This window comes from Streptopelia decaocto (assembly GCF_964273445.1).
Source record: "Streptopelia decaocto genome assembly, chromosome: 4".
Taxonomy (NCBI): Eukaryota; Metazoa; Chordata; class Aves; order Columbiformes; family Columbidae; genus Streptopelia; species Streptopelia decaocto.
This window is the reverse complement of record NC_138658.1, coordinates 2,935,323-2,957,572: the sequence shown is the minus strand read 5'-3', so window position 1 is coordinate 2,957,572 and position 22,250 is coordinate 2,935,323. Positions and strand designations below refer to the sequence as shown.

The 22,250-nt window shown below is 39.6% G+C and overlaps 1 protein-coding gene across 12 annotated transcripts in view; it reads left to right on the top strand.

The window, feature by feature from the left end:
* Window positions 1-22,250, top strand: part of PDLIM5 (PDZ and LIM domain 5) — a 100,577-nt gene that overhangs the window by 58,253 nt on the left and 20,074 nt on the right. For 7 of the 12 annotated variants that reach the window (XM_082051848.1, XM_082051853.1, XM_082051854.1 and 4 more), the window contains exons 5-9: window positions 964-1,364; window positions 5,003-5,020; window positions 5,316-5,488; window positions 6,174-6,210; window positions 20,837-21,012. In XM_082051848.1, coding sequence (XP_081907974.1) covers window positions 964-1,364; window positions 5,003-5,020; window positions 5,316-5,488; window positions 6,174-6,210; window positions 20,837-21,012 — 805 coding nt within the window. Of the gene's footprint in view, window positions 1-963; window positions 1,365-2,954; window positions 2,972-5,002; window positions 5,021-5,315; window positions 5,489-6,173; window positions 6,211-6,814; window positions 7,832-20,836; window positions 21,013-22,250 lie in introns of those variants that run through there. The other 5 variants (XM_082051850.1, XM_082051859.1, XM_082051851.1 and 2 more) reach the window with 5 other exon arrangements.

Here is a 22,250-nt window from a genome sequence, read left to right as displayed (position 1 = left end):
GAAGCTTATCTAAATATTGGAGATTCAGAGAGCAACACCCCTTGTTTTCCTTAGAACCCCAAGGAATTATGTATTCTTGAGTTCTTCTAACATTATGTTCTCAAGCAATAGTTTCAACTCCCTCTTTTTTTTTTTTTTTATAAGAAGGCTTTTTGCAAACCTGAAAATGCTTAAAAATGACCTGTACTTAAAAATAGGTCACATATTAAAGGTCTTTTTCAACCAAAGTGATTCTATGAGTCTATATAGTATATTACAGCTCTGTTGACAGTGATTTGAAAGGCTCCCATCATTTGGGAACCACAATATTAGAACACGGCTCCCAGGGGGAGAAGGGGCCAGAAAAAAAACGCAACAGGTTTTTCTGAGTGTTTTGACCTGACAAGGTTATATGAAGACGTTAGTGCACATCGGTGCAAATGGAAAAGTTCAGAGTCCCCAAGCACTGGCCTCTAATAAATGAGTTCCAGGGCTCTGGTTCTGCTCTTAAGAGCTGTATCAACAGACCAATATATACAGCGTGTGTGTAATATACACGTGCACATGCCATTGGTGTGTGGAGAATGTGAATATCTTGAGTTGGGTTTGAGAGTTGGAATGTGGATTTTTATAAAAAGCACTAATTTTTTCCACATGAGTTACCCTGTGGGTTTTGCAGCAGAGTGGTTCTTCAGTTTGTCATGAATCTGATTTGTGGGGTGTCTGTTTTGGATATGATGAGAAGAGTTATCGGCATGGGATTTCATATTGATTGTGCATGCATCGATCATTCTCTTTCCTAAAATGCATGGCTCATTTTTATTTAATTTTCCATATATTTCATGGCCGCAGTCTCAGTGAAGCTTGCTTCTGTGCTTTGCTTCATGCTAGGCGGGTTATCTCCTCTGCGAGCAGCCAAAATACCTGCATGCGTTTGGTGTGGTTTTGTGTGTTTCTTTTTTGTTGTTTTTCGTCTCGCAATAGGGAGAACCCGCAGAAGTAGTTAAGCCTGTGCCCATTGCCTCTGCTGTCGCGCCCAAAGCCACTGCCACAGCCAGTGTGGCTTACAATAAAACACCGAGGCCGTTTGGAGCCGTAACCACCTCCAAAGTCACCTCCATCCCATCACCATCCTCCGCCTTCACCCCAGCCCAGGCGGCGGCTCCATCCCATGCATCTGCCGCCCCGGCCCCGTTCGCTCCTGGACTGCATGTTAATACCAAGCCTAACGCTGAGCAGCGGCCGCCGAGCGCTGCTAAACCTGCAGTTAATATCCCACGGCAGCCCGGTGCCCCACACAATGCCAGTGACGGCGCCCAGGATGTAGCTGAGGGGCCGCGACGAGGATTCAGAGAGAACCAGGGGGAGAGTAAACAGCAAAATGGGTAGGTGGGATTTATTATACCTTTTTTTGCTGTGGGGGTCTTTCCTCACAGGAAAAAAGCTGGGCTTGTTTAAGGGCTTAGTAAAACACAGCTTGGAGGAATCGTTCAATCCTCAGAAGCGAATCTCTGAGGAAGGATTCGCATCTTAAAAGGGATGCTTTGAATGGCCAAGCCAGACTTTTGGTGGTGATTCTTTTCTCAGGAGTGAAATTACATCAGTTTATGGGGTGTCACAGCTAAACTGAATCAGACCACAAAACACTTCGTGATGGGTTGTATCACGACGTGTTCTGGACCTTACAACAAGCCCAGTATTAATTCCAATGTTCGTGTCTCACTGCGTATTTTGACCCCTCAATACTGAAAGCAGCAGGCACTCAAAAATGCAGAGTGGTCCATCGAGAATGATCAGCATGTGTTGCAATGGCCAGGAATGAGATGATCGGAAAAAACAGAAGGGTTGAGCTGTGGTCACTATTTCCCATCCCTCCAAGGAAGGGACTGGACGAATAGTCCTAGTGCCTTTCTCTGATACTTTCTCTGTATATTTAGTGTATGAAGAACCCTACAGAAAGGCAAACGTCCATGTCAACTAAAATACAGAATAAATTGCAGATTCAGTTGAGCTTCTCATGGGAGAAAAAAGACTTCTTTAGGTACCTATTCCCTTTATATTGCAGTATGAATAATTTCCATATGTGGACTCCTATAATGCAGTCCATATGCATTTTATATCACACTGTTTTCAGGGTAACTTCCAGCCCATTTTTAAACAGCTGATGGCAGGAGTCCACTCTGGACAGAAGGATGAAATCGGGAGATCCCAAGGGCTCGCTTGGTGCTGGTAGACTTGTTGAACACACTTTGGCAAACTGTCTCTATCTTTCCAGGAATGCAAGCGCCAAGAGCCCCTAAGGTGGTTGTTTTGGTCTGCTGCTACGTTTAGTTTTACTTAGAAAAACTACATTTCTGCAATGATGTTTAACTATCTCCCAGTTTAAAATGGATTCGGTAACATTTATGAAATATCAAGACACTGAAGTTTGGAATAATTGATCTATGTGAAATAAATTCCATTTTGCTTCTGTGTTTTGTATTAGCGAAAAAGAAAAAGACAACTTCAATCTTTTAAATAGATAGTGCTGCTGAGCAAGTGCAGTTCTTCAGACATGGACCTTGTTGTACTCAATTTCCTCCCTTCTTACTGGCTCCTCTGAAACCACATTCAGATATAAGCTATTGCCATCACCTCAGGATGGGGAAGAAAGTTGATTTTTCCCTTGTTTAGTCCTGGCTTAGAAAGAAAGCGATATACCTTTGCTAGGCTGTGTGCAGTTACACTTTTTATCACAATCTTCTTGCCAACTCTTGCATGAAAATGTGCCTGCTGCTTAAAACAGGTAAGATATCCGCAGACTCCACTCAGTTTAGCTCAGCCGGGCTAAATTTTTCCCTTTTAGGTTCTCTTGATGATTGTAAGCTTGACTTACATGATGTATGGCTTTACCAGAGCTTGGATTTGGAATCTCCTGTAATATTGCAAGAAGCAAAGAATGTATTAATACATCAAATACTTTTTTTCCCTTGCAGATAACAAGAGTGACAAAGTTAGTATCGACAGCACTGGAGTTGAAATATGGTCTTTTTTTTCCGGTTGGAATAACCAGCATGTATTCTTCTTTTGCAAAATTAGAACTCTTACAGAGTTTTATATTGAAATTTTGCAAAAAAGCTTCAGCTTTTCTCAGTAACTTCTTGGTGTAGTAAATGGTTTTTGTCTGCATTGGACATGATGTGATCCTGCTTTTCACTGTGTTAAATTTTGCAGCTTTTTTTCTTATTCCACAAAACATTTGTGTGGTGTTTGTGTGTACTGATAAACTTTCAGAGTGTCTACGGCTAATTTGTGTTAGTAATACAACTAGTGAATGGTGAAATACAGTATAAAAGCAAAAAATAAACCGTTTGAGGACTGTGGAATGAAGGGCCAGATACTGAATTAATTCAACAACAACGATAAAGAGTAACATCTGTATACTGTGATTTGTATATGTTGAGGATTACAAATGTGATTGAGGTTTTATTGCCTTGTCTTTTTGCCCCTTGCCTCAAAGCTGAGTTAAGGGAAAGACTTTCTCATTGAATTTTCCTTTGTCTCTGGCACCACCTTGTTGCCTCAATGGGTCATTACTGGTAGACTCTTAAGCGTTAAAAAAAGCAGTAGGATCCACAAGAGAAGTCAGCAAGATATTTTCTTTATAACACCACTTTCAACAAATGTGGGAGACTACTGATTTCACTGTGGTAGCTGCTAGAATGCAGTCAACTGCATGTCAACAATTCCATTTCCACGTAATTCCACACCTTTAATCACTGCTTTAATTTTCAGGTTTTGTTTTTGCTATTAACCGTTTTGATGCATTACTTTATTTTTCTCTCTACTACTTGTGCTCTATCCTGGAAATAGCAGAGCCTTTTGTTTCTTTACCCCTCCCTCTTTTAGTAACCTTAATACGTGATACATTTACTTCACTAATGCTGTGTGTCAGTAAATTCAATTGTTTGCTATAATTTTGTGTGATACCTTTCACATCATTCTTTCAACTATTAAGTATTCTTTTAATCTTAAGTATTTACTAATGTATTCCACTGAATGGGCATAATTCTCACTTGTTGACAATTAATAATTTCCATCATTCTCATTCATCTTTTCTACCCTTTTTTACCAGAAATACTTTGGGCGTTAAAAATACAGTGTCAAATTAGTGGCAAAAATAGAAGTGACTTTTGAAGTTATTATGTTTGTTTGTTTGTTTTATTATTACAATTTTTACATCTTAGAAGCTAGTTTCATGCAGTTAATCTCCTGTAAATTATGTCAATGTACTTTTAGAGAGTATTAAAGATTAATGCTTTGGGGTAACAAATGTGGAATTTAGGAGTTATATAGTTGTATATATAGATATAGTGTTAATCTTCTGTTCTGTTTTCCTAATCTGATCAGTGCCATTACATGTTATTTACATCAGTTACTGAAAGCAAAGCTTTAAAATCCTGTATTCTTGCAGGTTGGCTGGTGCAGGGATTGATAAGAGCACGTAGGTTACAGTGGGGAAAATTTCCAGATGAAACGATCACCCAGTTTTTTGACTTTCAGATAGGATATCGAGCATCAGTATCTCCATGGGATGCTCCAGAGTGTTGGTACCTGTGATATTTTGGATGGCCTGGCTCCAATCCAAAAGGCTTGGCGGGTACTGGGTGGCCTTAGTGCACAGTCTGTGCTTTGCTTCCTGTGAACCAAGGGGAGAAATTGCTGCTGGACACCAGCTGCCAACTAAGCAGACTGCCCTGCTTTACCAAAGCAAATTCCGCTCTCATCCCTGTAAGGAAATCACCATGAGTTTAATTGAAGTTTAAGTAGGGGAGATCTGTGCTGCTGTGGTTTTGGTAGCAGAATGAGAATATCGCCATTAGTTGGATTTCAGTGCCCCTTTTTCCCTCAAAACTAATTCAACAGAATAACTAGTTGTACTTTTGTTCCAGCTTTCTGACTTTCTTTCTCGTTTCTTCTTTTCTTCTTTTCCTGTTTATGCTGGGAAACCTTTCTCTTGCTGTCTCACTCTGTCATCTCCAAGGAAAAACCCACCCAAACGGTAAAGGTTTGAAAGTGTAAATGTCTTTAGTGCTGTCTTACACTGTTTCAAATGTTGCAACACTGAAACAGGGAAAGATATATCATCATGTTAATTACAAAGCTGTGTTTGGTTCAGAGAACTGAATCAGGTGTGCCTGTAGAGCTCAGCCTTGCACATCTGCATCCAAACACAGAAACTGCCTTTAAATGCTGCGAAAAGTCCCAGTTCTGCCCGTGATTTTGTAGCTGCCCCAACCTAGGTGGTCTCCGAAGCCTTTTGCTCACCGCTGTCTCCTCTCCTCTCCTCGCCGCAGCCCCCCGCGGAAGCACATTGTGGACACCTACACGGAGTTCTACCACACGCCCACCCACAGCGATGCCAGCAAGAAGCGGCTGATTGAAGACACCGAAGACTGGCACCCCCGGACCGGCACCACCCAGTCCCGCTCCTTCCGCATCCTGGCCCAGATCACCGGCACCGATCACAGTGAGTCATTGGATTTAAAAAAAATTAAAGTATTGGTCTTGGGCAGATGGGTGTTTCTAAAATTTTGGAGGGAGAAGGGAATAGTAAAAGGGTTTGGTCCAGTCTCCTGGATAATAAATCCAGTAGGCAGAATTTTGGTGAGCTCTTTAAAAGTTTGAGAAGGCTATAGGAGGGAAATATTTTTGTAGAACTTCCACAATTATTAAATAGTTCAGGATGTATGCATCACAGAGTCACAGAATGTCAGGGGTTGGAAGGGCCCTGGAAAGCTCATCCAGTGCGATCCCCTGCCGGAGCAGGAACACCCAGATGAGGTTACACAGGAAGGTGTCCAGGTGGGTTGGAATGTCTGCAGAGAAGGAGACTCCACAACCCCCCTGGGCAGCCTGGGCCAGGCTCTGCCACCCTCACTGGGAAGAAGTTTCTTCTCAAATTTAAGTGGAACCTCTTGTGTTCCAGTTTGAACCCATTGCCCCTTGTCCTGTTACTGGTTGTCACCGAGAAGAGCCTGGCTCCATCCTCATGACACTCACCCTTTACATATTTATTAACATTAATGAGATCACCCCTCCACCTTACTGGACATTATTCTTGATTGAGTAAAAAATTAATACATTCTGCATAAATCTTAAATCAGTGCCCTTAATGCCTTAGAAAATTAAAAGAAAAATCTGTTTTCTTGCAGTGAAAGAACCTGAACATGAAGGTGCAAAGAAGACTAAGTGAGTTGATGTTTTACATTTTTATTACCTTGCGTTATACTTTGCATGTCTTAATTCTTAACTGATAGTGTTTGCATTTGTGTGACATCCGGGTGTTTTTAAAAGGTTGTTTCTTTTTTTGCCTTCTACTTCGGCATGTAAAAATCAAGGTCTTTTTCTGCACAGACTGACCTTTTAAAAATCTATTGGTGCAGTCCAATATTAATATTTGTGCAGGAGTTCAAGATATTCCATAAACCTGGACTGGTTTGGCTTTCTGTACAAGGTCAGCTTATTGATGTGTTTTCCTCAATCTAACCAGGCATTTTTCTGTGCGTGAGCGTGGGTCAGATTGCCAGGCATGGAAAGTATTTGTGTTCTGGGCTGTGAATGAGGGTCAGTGCTCTCCTTGCTTTGGGATAAGTGGTGTTCAAAATGAGGACCAACCAGTGGCTAAATTTTAATGGTTCTTGCAGTCAGTGGGAGATTTTCTACTGGCTTTGGCTGATCCAGGTTTTTGAGAGAGAGGAAGGCAATGTGCATGGAGATTGCATGTTCACTTGTGAAACTGCTTAAGACAATCTTTCTTTCTTTCTTATTTCTCTTCTGTCACTTCTTTCCACAGGGAAAAGGTTCCCATCCACGTCTTTAGCCCCAAATATACAAAATTACGTGACTGGCACCATGAAGTCTCAGCACGTGTTCTTAATGTCCAGTGATTTGACCCAAGTTGCAAAAGCAAAATACAAACACTTCTTTCCTTTCTTCTTTCCATCTGCTTTGCAAAAAATAATAATAATAATTAAAAAAAAAAAAGAAAAAAAGAACCTATTTCACTAGCCTTACTGCAAGAGAAATTCTTAGCCTTTTCTATACTTTTCTAACACTTTCCTACTGATGTGTAAAGAATGAGATGAAAATGTTTTTGTGCTAATAATCACTAGTTGATGAAAATAATACATATTTAAACCAGCACAACTTGGGTGACTGAACCTCCCAACATGAGGGAGGAGATGGCTGTTGCAGTTCTTTTTTTTGCCTTAAAGGAGTCATTTACGTTGCTGAGTTTGAGTTACTGTAGGTTACTAGAAAGCAGAAAGTTATGAACAAAAGAATGTGAAATTGTATTACTTTGATTTTGGGGCTGGGGGAAGAAGACAAAGAGGGATTGTATGCGCTTATTTCAAACTATTGTACTTAGTGATTATCTTGGATTTCACTAGATTTTCAGAAAGTCAATTTTAGAGTGGTTGTAAATGTTTTACCAAGTAGAGCAAGAAGACAGACTGCTTTTAAGCAAATAAAAAGTAAATTAAAAAAAACCTCTGATGCTGGGAATTGAAATACAAGCTCAATATAAAGATTCTGCTGCTTAAACTAGTAATATGTTCATACTGTGGAAAACTTTGAGCAGAATGTTGCTGTGTACCTGTAAGAGCTTCAACACATCCTCTAACAAGAGCAAGATAAGACAGTAGTATTTATTTATTTCAGAGTGAAGCTCATAGGCTGTCTTGTGTTTATAAAAGCTTCATGGCCCTATGGTTCTCCTGTAAAATAATGTATTATAGTAGCTACACATTCATTAATTTATGCTTTCTGAAGCTTGAAGAGTATTTTAATAAAAGTTGCTTTTGTCTTAGCTCTGTCTGGTTTTCTTTTGAGTCTCTCTGACTCCTCGAAGTGTCTTCTCATCCTCGGAGCTGTAATTTCCTTGCACCTTCACAGATTATAGTAAGAGGAACAATTAAATCCCTGGTCCTCAGGAGAAGCAATCTAAATTGTACAAAACTATCACACTAGTAGAGTTTCTGATCATATTAAAAATGGGGTATATGTTTGCTGTGCAGAAATCAATAAAATTATTTACTTTTGTGGGGGCTACAGGAGTAAGAATCCTACTAAGTAAATCTCTCGCCTTTTGTGCTGCTTATTGAATTGGAGACATTTCAGCCCAGCAATTCAAAGATGAATTGCAATGTACATATAGAAACCTGATCTTTCATAATTGCTCAATGAGAACCATTGCGATCGGCTTGTAGTTTGTGGTGAAATTAGTCCCATGAACATATCGATGTCCCCTGCAAATGCTTCTGCAGACTTGGGGGGGTTGGTTTTTTTATATTGCACAACTTGGAGAATTGAAAGGAATAGAGACCTTTGGAAGCATTTTAAGCTTGCGTTTCCTTTTCAGATGGTTTGTACTGCTGTGCAGTTCAGCAGTAGCTTATGGTATTTGTCATTTTATCTCTAGGAAAAGCCAAACAGAGAATGGAGACTTCAGGTAATAGCCAAGTTATCCAGCACTAACAGTCACTGATGTGGGTACCTAACTATGCACAGCATAAAGTACAAGTAGATTTCCACTGGTAATGATGGACCAAGGCATATCACATCACATCTCACACACCTTTTGGGTTAACTCCTTAGGGACAGTGGGGGAAAACACTCACTCTAATAATTTCACTGAAGCCTGTTCTGATGAGAAGTGCCCATCAGTTTGATTTCCCCCCACACAGCTGTCGCGTAACTCAGTAGTGAGTACGGTGTTACTAAACCCAAGTGTTACTGAGTGCACATACACCACAATATAATCACTTGGTAGAATACTGTGTAGTAAATTAGAAGTGTGAAATAGTGTATTACCATTGTTTTGCTGTGTTTAAAGAGTGTTTTATGAATGGAAAGATGGGAGTTTCAGGGGGCATCAGTGCAATGAAAAGTCATCTCTCTGCAGTTTCTTTCATAAGGGCAGAATGGTTTGACCTTCAAGTATTTTTATGTTTTGGAGATGTCCCTAGGTAAAGAGAATATAATAGCTTTATGTTGGTATTCAACTTACCATTATCTTACCAGCCTTTATCCCATTGAAGGGTGAATTGTTTTAGTAAGAAATGGAACAAGAAGCCTCTCTGATCCAAAGTACAGAAGCCTCTGCTTTGAGTAAACATAGAGATAGTAACAGAGTCTGTCTGTGGATATGAGAGTAGTCTGAGAAAGTCTACCAAAATTATTAGTTGCCTATAAATCTGTAGGAACAAATCAATAGTTCCAAAAATGTTTTATGAATGTGTGACATTAAGTTAATTTTCTGCTTCAAAGATGTCATCTCTTCACACAGTATCCCCATTGCACAACACCTCTTGATGCTAAATTTTGAACTTAGTTATTGTTCCCATTCACATGTGCAGAACACACCCTCGCTTATGTCTGATTCCCAGCATATATCTGATTCTGGGAGGTTTTTGATATAAATGAATAAGCTTACATTTAAGAGACTATCTAGAAGAATGACTATGACAAACAATGAAATAGAAACTTCTCTTCTGTCAGTAATCTACAGATAAATATCTCAATAATATTCAGCTTTTCAGGCAGGCATTGTCCGAGACAAATGCCCTGTGGATTTTTTATTATGGTTTATCCCTAAAATCTTGGTCAGTCCTTAAACAACCTGTCTTAAATCATGTGTGCATTTTTTTTTCCCCCGTGTAATAAATATCTGTAAAGCATACCTGCAGATCTACCTAATGGAGCAGGAGCCCAGGATACCTCTATTAATCTGAATAAAAACTCCGTGGCTACCCAGACTTCAGAGATGCCACCTGTGCCAGAATTTCCATCCACATCTTTACCATCCACATCTTTACCACCTATGAGGTCTGCTCCCTGCTCATTCCTAAGTTTGTTCAATAATTTTCAGCACTTCAGGCTCCCTACTTTATTAAGATACTTAATTCCGCATGCTAACATAAAAAAAAGGGCAGCAATGCCTACTCCTATGGCGAAGTCTGCTCAGAACTTGTGGTTGCGATTGTTTTCTACCTTGTAGTTTATTTCTTTGTATTTCAGTGAGATGTCTGACGTGCTTTTCTTAATGTAGAGGGCTTGAAGACATTTTCCAGATTTTCTTTTCCCCATCGCTGCTGAAAATAATATATATGAAAAATATTGATAAATATATAGTCTAATTTTCACAAAAATAACACCCTAAAAAAGTTGCAGTAAAAATTGTATGAAACTCCCACTAGCACTTGTATCTGTTTCCAGTATTTCCTAAATGTTTTCCTTCACATAACATAACACTAAATATTTGTGTTCCATCTTTGTGTAAATGCAAAATACTACTTGGCTTTCTGAGTTTATAAGGAGCAGGACACTTTTCAAGCTTCACTAAAAGCTTAACACTTCCTAGGATTATTATGTCTGGTTTTATCCCTCTATTTCTATTTTGGTTTTGTTTTGTTTTTTATTTTTACTGAGCCTTCCATGCACAGTGTCTCCTCTTCAGCAAACTATTTCTATGTGGATTAAAAAATCTCTTTCTCTGTGTGTCTCCATTTGGTTTCATTACTGTGAATGGAGTGAAAATGGTGCTAGACCAGAACCTGCGGCTCCTCTTTGGCCAACAGCAGAGTCCTCCCCTGGTACTGTCCCCTCTCCCAGACTTTCTGAACATGTTGCTCCAACAACACCTGGGAGGTAAATAATTCAGAGAGGGTATCTATCTATATGTTTTCTAGCTTCAATTTGTCTGTCTTGTCATTCACTTAAAATAAACTTTGTTAATCTGCTGTTATTAGAGATTTTCCTGGAAATGACGGGAGGAAGAGATAAATTAAATAAAGCTGAGCAGGTTTCTGAACAGATATCCCATAGATAGCAGTTAAAATAAGGCACGATATTTAGTGCGTCAGGACGTTGTCAGTGGATGTTCACCCCAGCACCTGGATGCAGTAACTTCTCAGTGGTCTCACCAACTCAAAAGTGAATTCAGATTTCTTCCACACACAGAAAAATCCCTTTAAAAATATAAAAATAACTTTTAAAAAAGTGGATTGTTTTATTCATAACACTGCGCTGTGATGCAATCAAACAGATTATCTGGCAAGTTTCCTCGGTTGGCTTTACCAGCACTTATCTGGTCAGACTGGGAGACAGCTGAGAGATATTGGGTGAAGCCTCACAACACAATACAACAGGTCTGTTCTGTTGCAATGTCTTTTGAAGGCTTTTTGGAGGTCTGAGAGAAGAGGGTGCCCTCATGAGCTGACATGAGATCAGTCAGGAAGGGATGGTGGGTGATGACAGAAGGTTGTTTGGTCAGCAGGTTGGTACCTTCACGGTACCCTTTGGTTTGAGCCAATGCAGAAAAGAAGATTTGGGAAAAGAAATTTACATCTAGTCTTACTCAAGATCTATGGCTCTAAGTTTATTATTTGGCAAAATGAACCTAGTGAGAGAGCAGCTTTAAAATGAGCTACGTGAGGTGGGAAAGGTCAGCTGTGTTCATGGTGGTTTAGTATGAGAGCTGAAGTACTTATACAAATAGTTGAAAAAGTAGATGATGAATATTTTTCTACTCAAAAACCTGATCAGACTCTGCAGAGCTGTAGAAAGGATTGCCCCTGAAGTCCAGTATTTGCTAATGACTGGCATAGATCTTTATTTTTCTCCATTTTTCTTGGCTGGAGCTCTGTGATTTGTACCACCCACCACTGAGCCACCAAGGAGAAGGAGCTTGCCTGAGAAATGTATGAAGGATCTGGTTTTGATTACTAGGTCCACTGTTTATAAGGCAGACTTCATAATATAAATCATAATGCTATTTTATTGTAGTTTTAGTTCTTTATTGAAAGCCTAAACTAGTCATATAGCACTATAGCCAACTACTGTAATTTATAGTGTATTATTACTCAATTTCATGGATGCAATGTCCTCCTGTAAGTGTGCAGTAAAATATTTAAGAGCAATTACAGCCTTTCCAGAAAGTTCCAAAAAGTCATCTTTAAAGGTCACCCTGGCAACTTTAGACCTTGTAAACCACAAAATGTGGTACTTCCTCAGAAATATATAACTAATATAAAGTAGATCCAGTGCCAGCAAGCCTTCAGATTACTCTTATATATACACTTTTTACAGTCGTACAGGCATTTTTATCTTCTCAAGAAATTATTCCTGATAGTCATAAATACAAAGACTTGGTGTAAAATACTAGGTATTAATCCTGAGTTTTGTTGTCCACTTTCTGACTAGTGGACAGCCAAGAATATTCTCTGCAGAAATTGTCATCTCTGAGGGTGATTTCTTACTCCTTTTCTAGCCACTGCCAAAGCAAAAAGTGGAAATACAATGAGTATATATTATGTAAATAAGATTTGGAGTGAGCATGTTCTCCCTTTGGAGCATATGCCCAGAGCGACTCATTTCCCTTTGCCTTCTTCAAGGCCCCATTTTTGTGACCTATAAAGCTTCACGAAGATGCTGGATGAAGTTTAGGAGAACTTGAGGGCAGCTCCAGGCAAGGGTATAATTTGTGCATACCCCTGTTTCGTTGTGAATTGTTGTAACTGTTGTTGTACTCCCCTCAACTCAGCCAGATCTCCTTTTTGGCAGGTCTGACATTTCTACATCAATTTTCTTAAGCAACTTCCTTTGGTTATAGTCACCATGCAAAAGGGAATTAGCAAAGACCTGAGCTGCTCATTTGATTAGCAAATGAGCATCAGGCTGGGGAGAAAAAGAGGTCTCAGATTGACCAAACTAAAACTGTTGGATCTTCCAAGGTTGTCTTGGTTTGGTGACAAGCAAGAGGAATTAAAATATTGGGGGGAAATATTGCATTCCTGTGGTGAATGCTACTTGTCCTTTTGCTTTCTTGTACTTCAGAAGACTTTTGTTGGAGAAACCCTTTGGAAGCCTTACCCAAGTGCACATCTCCTGGTCCTCATGCTGCTCTGGAAGTTTGCAGAGCAATTAGTATTAGTAGTAGCTTTTAGATGAAAGGTAGAAAAACAATTTGGAAATTGAAGTGGCCTTTAGATGGAGTTGGGGAAGACCAGTCATGGGTTGGAAAGGTGACTTTGTTGTCAAAAGTTGGTGACATGGGGTGAATATGTAGTGTCAAAGTGTGGAAGAAGGTTTTTGGGGGAAGGCACAGCAGAGTGTTCCTAATATATGGTGCTTTGGTATTCCACATGTTATTCACTTGGCTTTGAAAGATTAGTCACCCTTGCTATAAAATGTGTGGTTTTGAATTGTCCGGTAGCCTGAAGTTTTTTGGAGGAGAATACAAGTGTTAACTTGTGTAGTGATGGGAAATTCAGAGTAGAATATTGACCAAGAGAGAAGGAAAGTGCTTCTCTCAGTAGTTAAAAATCTGGGATATAAAACCATACCTGCTTTTTTTTGTCTATTTTATTTTTAACAAGTAAGGAGTGCTTTTAAAAATCCTTAAATGAGCAGCTCCCAAGCTTTAGTGAGCGTTGCTAGAGGTGTCATAAGAGTTTGATTAATGACTTGTCTTCTCTTGCTGCTTTTGGGCAGGCATGAAGCATCCTTGCCTCCTTGTGAAACAAAGTCTTTCAGTAAAATCTCCATCTCTCAGTTTAAATCTTCTATAAGTCATACAAGGTAAATCTTTTAAGGTATATCTACAGCAGACTGCTAGGTATAAGCCAAGTTTTAAATTCAAGTGATGTATAGTTGTGTAAGTGGAGTGAAATGGTTTTTAAAAATGCACAGCAATTCTGTGGTTATTCTTGAAATTTTAAAATAGAGCCTGGGTTATGGATTCACCATTTTAGAAACAATTTTGGAGCCAGCATATTTTTGTTAATTTTTTTTTGCCTCTTCACGTTCTTCTCAACGCAGTTAATAAGTAGGGAAAAATGAAGAGGGGGTGATGAGCACACCAGATTTTGGTAAAGGTGGCTAAAAATAGAGCTACTGAAGTTAAATCACCAAATATTCCAAAGCTTTTCACATTTATTATTTATGATGAAAAAGAGGAGAAGCTCAATGATCCTCAGGAGACTCAGATGTATCTATGTGGTGTGTCCCAAGTTCAGTGGGAATGACCCCGAGGTGTGAGGCAGAATGTGGGATGGGGAATTCAAAGTCTGATAGATGCTAAATGCTGACTTAAGGGAAGTTTTTATTTATGGGTGAAAGCAAAATTGCTGTTTTCTACATTAGTATTCAAGCAGCTACTACATTGTACTGTGTCACTGTGAGCTGGAAACTGACGATCGCTTAACTTTGCAATGGATAACGTGTCTCTGTCAACCTTTCCTGCTTTCTCTTGTTTTCTCCTCTGTTGACTCAAATCTTCTGTGCTAGAAAAGTCCTGCTGGAAAATCCTTTGGGAAGCCCACCCAAGTCTGGACCTGCTCCTGTTCCTGTTCTTTCTCCTTTCATGCAGAGATCAAAAATTAAGAGCATGGCCGCTGCTGCTGTGTCTGCTGCTCTTGCCATCCGGGCCAGGTAGACGTCAACTTTAAAAGGAAAATTTTATAGCTTAGATTAAGAATGTTCAAGCTCACACAACAATAATCGTTCCCTGGCAGGGCTGAGAAATCAGCTCTTCCACAATAGCGCCGTGGGCAAGTTGTTAAGAGCATGTCCAAGTCTTCCATGCCTTATTTTTAGCTTAGCTCCAGAATGCTGCTCTGAACCTTGGTGAGTAATTCTCTCTGATCTGATATCTGTTTGAAAATTTGGTCAGTAAACTGACTGTAACAATTGTGTTACACAGGTTACAAGTAATAACCTGCATCTTTGAGTTAACTTTTGGAGGCCTGAAGACAATAACTCTCTGAGTCCCAACTAAATCCTTACTGCATTGCTTTTTATAAATACTTACTTAGAGCAGTGGTCTCGAGTTTTTTTGATCACGCTTTCATACCAGGAAAAATTTTTCAGCATGCAATATATGTATATTTAGGTATTTCTAGATTATATGCATGTCCGAATGTACTAATATATTATGTACATGATATATGTACACAAAATCAGAAAGTAAAAAGATGAGAAAAAGAAGAAATAAACGTTATTTTCATAATATTTTCTATTTTCTTTCTTAACAGTAAAAATATAATAAAATTCTTATCACACTCCAACGAATTGATTCATGCATCTCCTGCAGTGTGCAGCCTCCACTTTGGGGACTCCTTATTTAGATCTAATTTCTCCATTTAGACTTAATTTCATCCATTTTTATGGTTGGACTCTTATGGAAGGTCTCTTCCAACCAAAATTATTCTACAATGAGTTATCCTAAGTTCAGTTTCTCCACACTGCTACAGAATTCATAGCCTTTTCCTAAGTGTTTTTAGGTTTTCCGTGATCCCAGCCAACTTAACTTTGATCACCTAGTTTGTTGATGTGGTTGGTCTTTTTAAACACTTGCTAGACTCTCGGAACCTAGTGTCTACCGCTCTCTTTTGGATGCCCTGCTCATCACGCCTGTCACTAAACCTCCTCCGCAGGCCATCGGGCCCTCCAGGAAGTCCATGAGTGCTCTGGAGCTGCTGAAGAGCAAGAGGTATCGTGTGAGTGCTGTGCATGGTTCACACTTGGGACACACAAGAAACCAGCTTCCCCTTCGAAGCCTGTTTCTGTCCTCTGCATGCTCGAAGCAGTCTGCCTGGTGTGGTCTTATGCACAAGGTCACCAACCCCAAATCCTCCTGGTTTTGCCTCTTTGCAGGACTAATCTGCACCATGGTCCTGCCCATGGTGTTTGTGCAAGTCCACCGTGCTAAGCAAAGGTTTGCGTTGCATCACGAACCTCCGAGGGTGATAGGACAAGAGGAAATGGCCTCAAGTTGCACCAGGGGAGGTTAAATTGGATATTAGGAAAAAATTATTCCCCGAAACGGTTGTCAGGCGTTGTAACAGGCTGCCCAGGGCAGTGGTGGAGTCGCCATCCCTGGAGGGGTTTAAAAGGCATTTAGACGAGGTTCTTAGGGACAGGGTTTAGTGACAGAGTTGGGTCAGGTTATGGTTGGACTCGATGATCCTGAGGGTCTCTTCCAACTGAAATGATTCTATGAGGCACTGGTGCTCTAAATAGCTGGCTGGGGAAGAAACAAGATATTCTGGCTTGAAACCCCCAGCTAGGTGAATTATTTGCAACAGTTCCTTGAGCAAGTAAGCGACGTGTTAGGCTGCAAGGGTGCTCCAGGAACAAAGAGCTGCTATTTTTCAAAGCTCACTTTTAATATATAAAATCAAATAACTGGCGTGCGGTGCAGCAAATAACCATTTAAAAAATTATTTACTGTCTAGACCCTTTGTTCCTGTGCTGATCCTGTTCAGTGCACAGGACTTTTTGTTCTCATTTCCTGACCACAGCTATGTTAACGCTGTGGAAAACTGCTTTTATGTAATGGACTTCAGCCTCAAAGGCGGAAATCTGTTTGGTTATTTCACAGGACTATGTATTAAGCTATGCTAAGGAAGAAACAGTTTGTGGGTTTTCATGTACTTATTTGCATTTTCACAAAAGTAAAACCCTTTGGGAGATAAGGCCCAATCATAGGTAGAGCTGAGATCCCCTTGATGTAAGAAATTTCTGTTGAGTAACAAGTATTAGATCTTTCCTCCTGTTTCGTGATGCCCATGGTGACCTCAGTCACTAGAAAAGGCTGAAGTAGCCGTAAATAAATAGTTGTTATTGGACACAAACAATCTCAAGTTGTCACATATCCACTTAAAAACAAAACAAAGCAATCCCCACCAACCAAACCAAACCAAAACCCCAGAATTATGGTGATAGAACACAACCTTAAATACTGATTTTCTTTTTGCCACTGAATGGTAGTTGCTAGGAAATCTTTTTTTTATGAATGCATCCAAATGGAAAACCCCTCCAGGAGTTCTGATACCTGTGTACTGTGGGTGAAGCCCAGGAGATGCTACTAGCAAGACTTTAGCTGCAGTGTTTCCTTTCTGGTGGTTTAGTAGAGCCAATTATGGCAGTGAAAATTAATTCCCTGACTTGCCTTTTCTTTTTTAATTCACTCACTAATATATGGTGTTTATGGCATAAGCTGCAAATGAAGGTAGATTGTTACAAGAATGGAAACATTCTCCATCCTGACTCTGAAACTGGCTTTATGTTTATCCATCATTTGCTCACCGTAAGGGGAGAAACTCTCCTGGTTTTGAAGGTTTAGTTTTGGAGATGCTTAAATTATGATGTATTTAATATCTTGCGTTTCCAAGAATTGGAGCTCTGCCCAAAAATTTAATTGCATGGCAAAAATGCTGTGGAATTTTGCAAGACACTAACAAGAATGGGCATTGACGTGGCTTTTGCTTTATCTATCTGACACTGTGCCACATGCATTTACTTGAAAAGAGGCCTGTGAAATAAAAACTAGTGTTGAATCTGAGAGAATACTTATTCCAAAAGATGCTTTGAATGGTTTCTGTGGCTTACTGTAAGAACATGGCTTACAGAAGGGTTACATAAGTCCTTGCCGTAACTCGATATGGAAATACCTCCCCCTTTCTCTGCTTTCTTTTTATTATTTTATTTTGCATTATTTTCTTTTATGCAAGTTATTGGACCACTGCTATTTTAATGCAAAGCTTAAACACTATTTTAAAAATCTGATTGTAACATGGGTTTTTAGTAGGAGTAGGAACAAGGTCAGCACTGAGCATTTCTTGTCTTCTCTTTCTCTGTTGTTATACCAGAAAGCACTTGCAAAAAGACATATATCTCCCACATTCATGGGGTTTGTCATCATTCTCATACCTGGCTTTTCCTTGTATCCTATAAATGTCTTCAGCTAATGTGTATTTTGATACTGGACAAACTACATCATGTGGTGTGTACAAGCTGGACCTTTTTCTTGGGCTGTTTTTGCAATCTGTTTCCCTTGCAACCCACTTCCAGGGTTATTTGGATTAATCTTCCCGTAGATAATTAATTAAACACATTGTCGGTTTTCAGGACACAGGACTCTGAGTCAATCAGGCTCATGTTCCACTGTTGATTCATTCTCACGGTGTTGAAACCCCTTGTCCAAAGCTTGACAGTAGACCATTCGTGTGATGCAAGCATAAGTTGCATTAGTCTTCAACATGAAAATCTTTCATTTTTGCCATAAATATTCATCAGGTGGAGCAGCAGTTTAAGAGGTATAAAAGGTTAAAGCTAGAGTTAGAATGTGGGCTTGTCATTAATAACAGTACAAGTGTTTTGACATCAAAATGTGCTTGACCTGAACCTGACCTACGAGTGTCACTTGGGAAGTCTGAGAAAGCTGCTTATGCAGAACTTGGCAAATATGTAAGATTTCTCATTCCTCCGTCAGTTTTCTAGTGACAACTCTGAAAAGCAGATGGGAGCTCTCTTCCATAACCTGTTCATTTTCTTCAATTTATGTATAATTCTTTTTGGTCTCTTCAAGTCATGTATTTTCTAGGTAATACATCTTGGGTTGTCACTGTACAGGCTGCCCAGGGCAGTGGTGAAGTCACCATCCCTGGAGGGATTTAAAAGGCGTTTAGATGAGGTTCTTAGGGACACGGTTTAGTGCTGGAGCTGGATTAGGTTATGGTCGGACTCGATGATCCTGAGGGTCTCTTCCAACTGAAATGATTCTATGAATATCCTACTGAGTTACAAAATATTATTAGGGCTAATTGTGGGTATTGTACAGCCACTTTGTAGGTGTGCTTCTGAAAAGATACATAGCTATATTTATAAAGATGGATAAAAATAACTGGAATTTGACTGTTTCTCAGCCTAGAGGTGCATAAAGTAAAATATCGAGGACTTAATTTTGAAGCATGAATTTGAAGAAGTTTAGCACTTAAAAGAAGCAGTCACGAAGTACAAAGGGTGTCCAAGATCTGTAAGAAGTTCTGCCCAGAGGCCAACACAATCCCTTCTGTTACACCGATGGCTTCAAGCTTTTCCCTTGGGAAGATTCTCTCTAGGACAGGCTCCTGGCATGTAAACCACTAGAGGTGATTAAAAATCACATGTGGTTTTAGAGCTGGGTTTATCTTTTAGGATTCACTTTGCCAGCAGCACACCTCAGCATTTATACATTTTTCTATCCTTCTTCTGCCTGAAGGATACTATCCCTTTTTGCTTGTCTTGCATCCAGTTTTGCTTGTTAAGTAGCCTCCTCTGAGTAAAAAGAGCGGCTGGCTTGGCAGGGTTTTCTTGTTTATGCCATGATTTATATGATTTACAATTTCTATGTCCCAGACAGAGGCAGCAAAGACGTGCTAGACTTGAAAAGTTGATTTGACACGAGGTGATGAGTCTTTCGGGTGGAGAAGGAGGAAACTCCTTTTTTTAGGACCAACAGTGTTTTGAGGAATTCTTGAAGTCGTAACGGGGCTCTGTCTGGGGTGGGTTTGATGGGTTACATGTCAAATGTACTCAACAGTACGGAAGGCGATTTCTGCAACACTGAAATTGCAGAGAGGTGCTTTTTTCATAGTAGAAGGCAGTCCTAAACTACCTTGTTTTTTAACTACCAAGCCTGCTGCTTAATGTCAGAGAGCATCTTCCTATCCTTTTGCTTTCGGTCCGCAACAGCACTTTTATGCGGTGTATCTCTGCTGCATCAACATCTGTGGTTAAAACAACTTCTAAGTCTTGAATCTTTTTTTATCCCTTACCCAGATTCTAAATATGTCAGTTATTAACCCTGTAGATCTAGAGACAGAAAAACTCAAGGATATGAACTTGCATTTTAGCCTCCTGGTGTGTTCAAGCTCTTGCACCTCTTATGGCCAAGGTGATGTTGTGGGTGGGCAATGCTTGTGAAATAAAAATAGCTCAAGGACTTTTACTTGATGAGCTTGGCACAATGTATAATTCTGTGAATGGCCCCAGTGAAATATACACGATACACATGTGCTGTGAATTCGTTTTTCTTCAATAGAGGAACCAACACAAGGCTTCTAATGTGTTAAGTCATAGATTTCCAGACTGCACAAAATATGTATTTAGACTGTATTTTGCAATGGCGTTGAGTTCATTTCCTGGTTTTGTGATCCTCTCAGTTTGCAAATGACTGTCATTAGCAATTACTCCTCTACTTTAAAGACTCTCTATGAAAATATTTGTTTTCAGCTTCCTAAATGCAAATATCCATTATACAAATACTGTTACACTGCATAAAAGATTTGCTATGATAACTTTCTCATTCTTGAACAGCCTCTGGGAGTGAGAAATCAAATATAATTAGTTGCTACTTACACCCTACATGAATTGTGGTTAAGTGCAGTTTTCATCATGCATGTTCTTAAATAGGTAAAAGAGTTCTGCTAAGCCTTGAAATATAAAAGCAGCGGTAGACTGGTCTAAAGAGGCGATATAAAATATTGTGCATGTTGTCTAGTGTATAAAGAAACTTATAGCTCTTTTAAAATGCTTAATCATTTGGGGGGGCAATGGCCCATAGAAGAAAATTGCTTATAATTAAGTGACTTTTAGATTGATGATTTGTATTAAGATCTACAAGTATCATCTGACTCTATGCGTATTTGCCTACTCTCCAAGAAAGAAACAAAAAGTATTGAAAAAGTCTGGGATTGTACCCAGTTTAGAGTTCTGCTTCAACCTGTATCATGCCAACATTTAATAATTTTAAATGGAAATCGTGAAGGGATTTAGTTGTCTCTGTTGACTTTTGGTGGAAATTACTTAACTGTCCAGTTCTTGAAAACCAGCTTGAAATTAGACATTCCCCAGCATTGTGATGGGTGAGGGGTGATTACAGAGAAGCAGGTGCTGCTCAGCTGTAGCAGGTTGCAGGTTTGCTTCGCAAACGCTGTTTTTCTAGCAAGAAATACATTTTATTTTCTTTTCCTCCATTGTTTCTGAACAGCGATTCCCTGGAGCCTGCCCAGCCTGCTGCTCTTACAGCTGTATCAGCAAGGAGCGTGCCCGCCCACCAAGGAAATTCGGAGATGAGACCTGGTCCCACCTTGACCGCAGCCCCCAAGCCACCAGGACCCCCGGGTGCTGCCAAATACTCGGGCTGGCAGCCCCCAAACCAAGCAGGTAACTGTCCTTGTTTGCTTACAACCTCGGAATAGCTCAGGAAAATATAGTTCCACGGTGGGTGTAAAAAGCCTATAGGCTTTGAATGGCTATTGGTGTCTTTTGGGTACTGGTCTGTTTAGAGAAGGAAGAAAACCAAACTGAAACACAACAGATTCAGTGGTTTTAGTAAACTAGTAGTCGTTTGTAAGCAGCCTCATCAATGTAGTCGATTTCACAAATATGGAATCAAGATGCCTCTGACCTCTGTTGAAAACATATATACCAATGAAATACATATATATATATATATATATATACACACACCTCACAGTTTCAAATTGATGACTCTAAACTCAACAGAGTGTATTCCATGCTGTCTCAGGGGTGGGAGTATCAACAGACGTGTTTTCCAAGTGATTGTTTCCAGAGTAAGTGTTAATTATAAAAAAAAAAAGGACTAGAACATTAGGGTGGTTATGTATTTGATGTTTGTAGGTTCTATTTGAACAGCGGGCCAAGGTATTGCACACCTTTGTGGTATGGAGATTTATTTAGAGGTGGGTTCTTGCAAGGCCAATTTTTGTAGCTACTTCCTTTGAGTGTAGTTTGATTCTTACCCCTTTAAGCCCACACCAAAGTGTTTTACATCTGGAAGGCATGACATATTCTTTATGAACATGTCTGTGTTATATCTGTATTGAAACATGCAATATGTGTAACTGTGTGCCAATATTTTAGTAGTAGTGCATGCAGTAATTTAGGTTAACATCTTAATTTGTTTCTTAAACTGAATCAGTCTTTGGTGCCGAACTAAGCTTGAGTAATAATTGCAAAGGATCTGGAAATCTGCAAAGGAAAACTGTATTACTAATTAAGCTTTAGCTGCTTATTTTTCTTATAAGAGTGAGGTCAGTATTCATGACTCTCTTTCTGATGGGATCAAAGGTGCTAAATAGATTTTGGTGGTCATGGTTTTCTGCTGTTAAGGGTTTTCCTTCTTTAAAAGTATATCCAGTCCAGAAAAGGAACCACAGAGGCCCTGGCATAAAAATAAAGATAAAAATGAAACATGTGGTGTTAATGCTGTGTGTTTTATAATGGCTCTGGCTTATCTGGCTAAATTACTGTTGTACCTGGTAACAAATACATATATTTTGTTATGGACATGCAGTTCTGCTATTGAGCCTCAAGATGGCAATACACTGTCATTTCTATTCTTGCCTGTCAAGTATCCAGTATATTCTTAAGGACAAGGT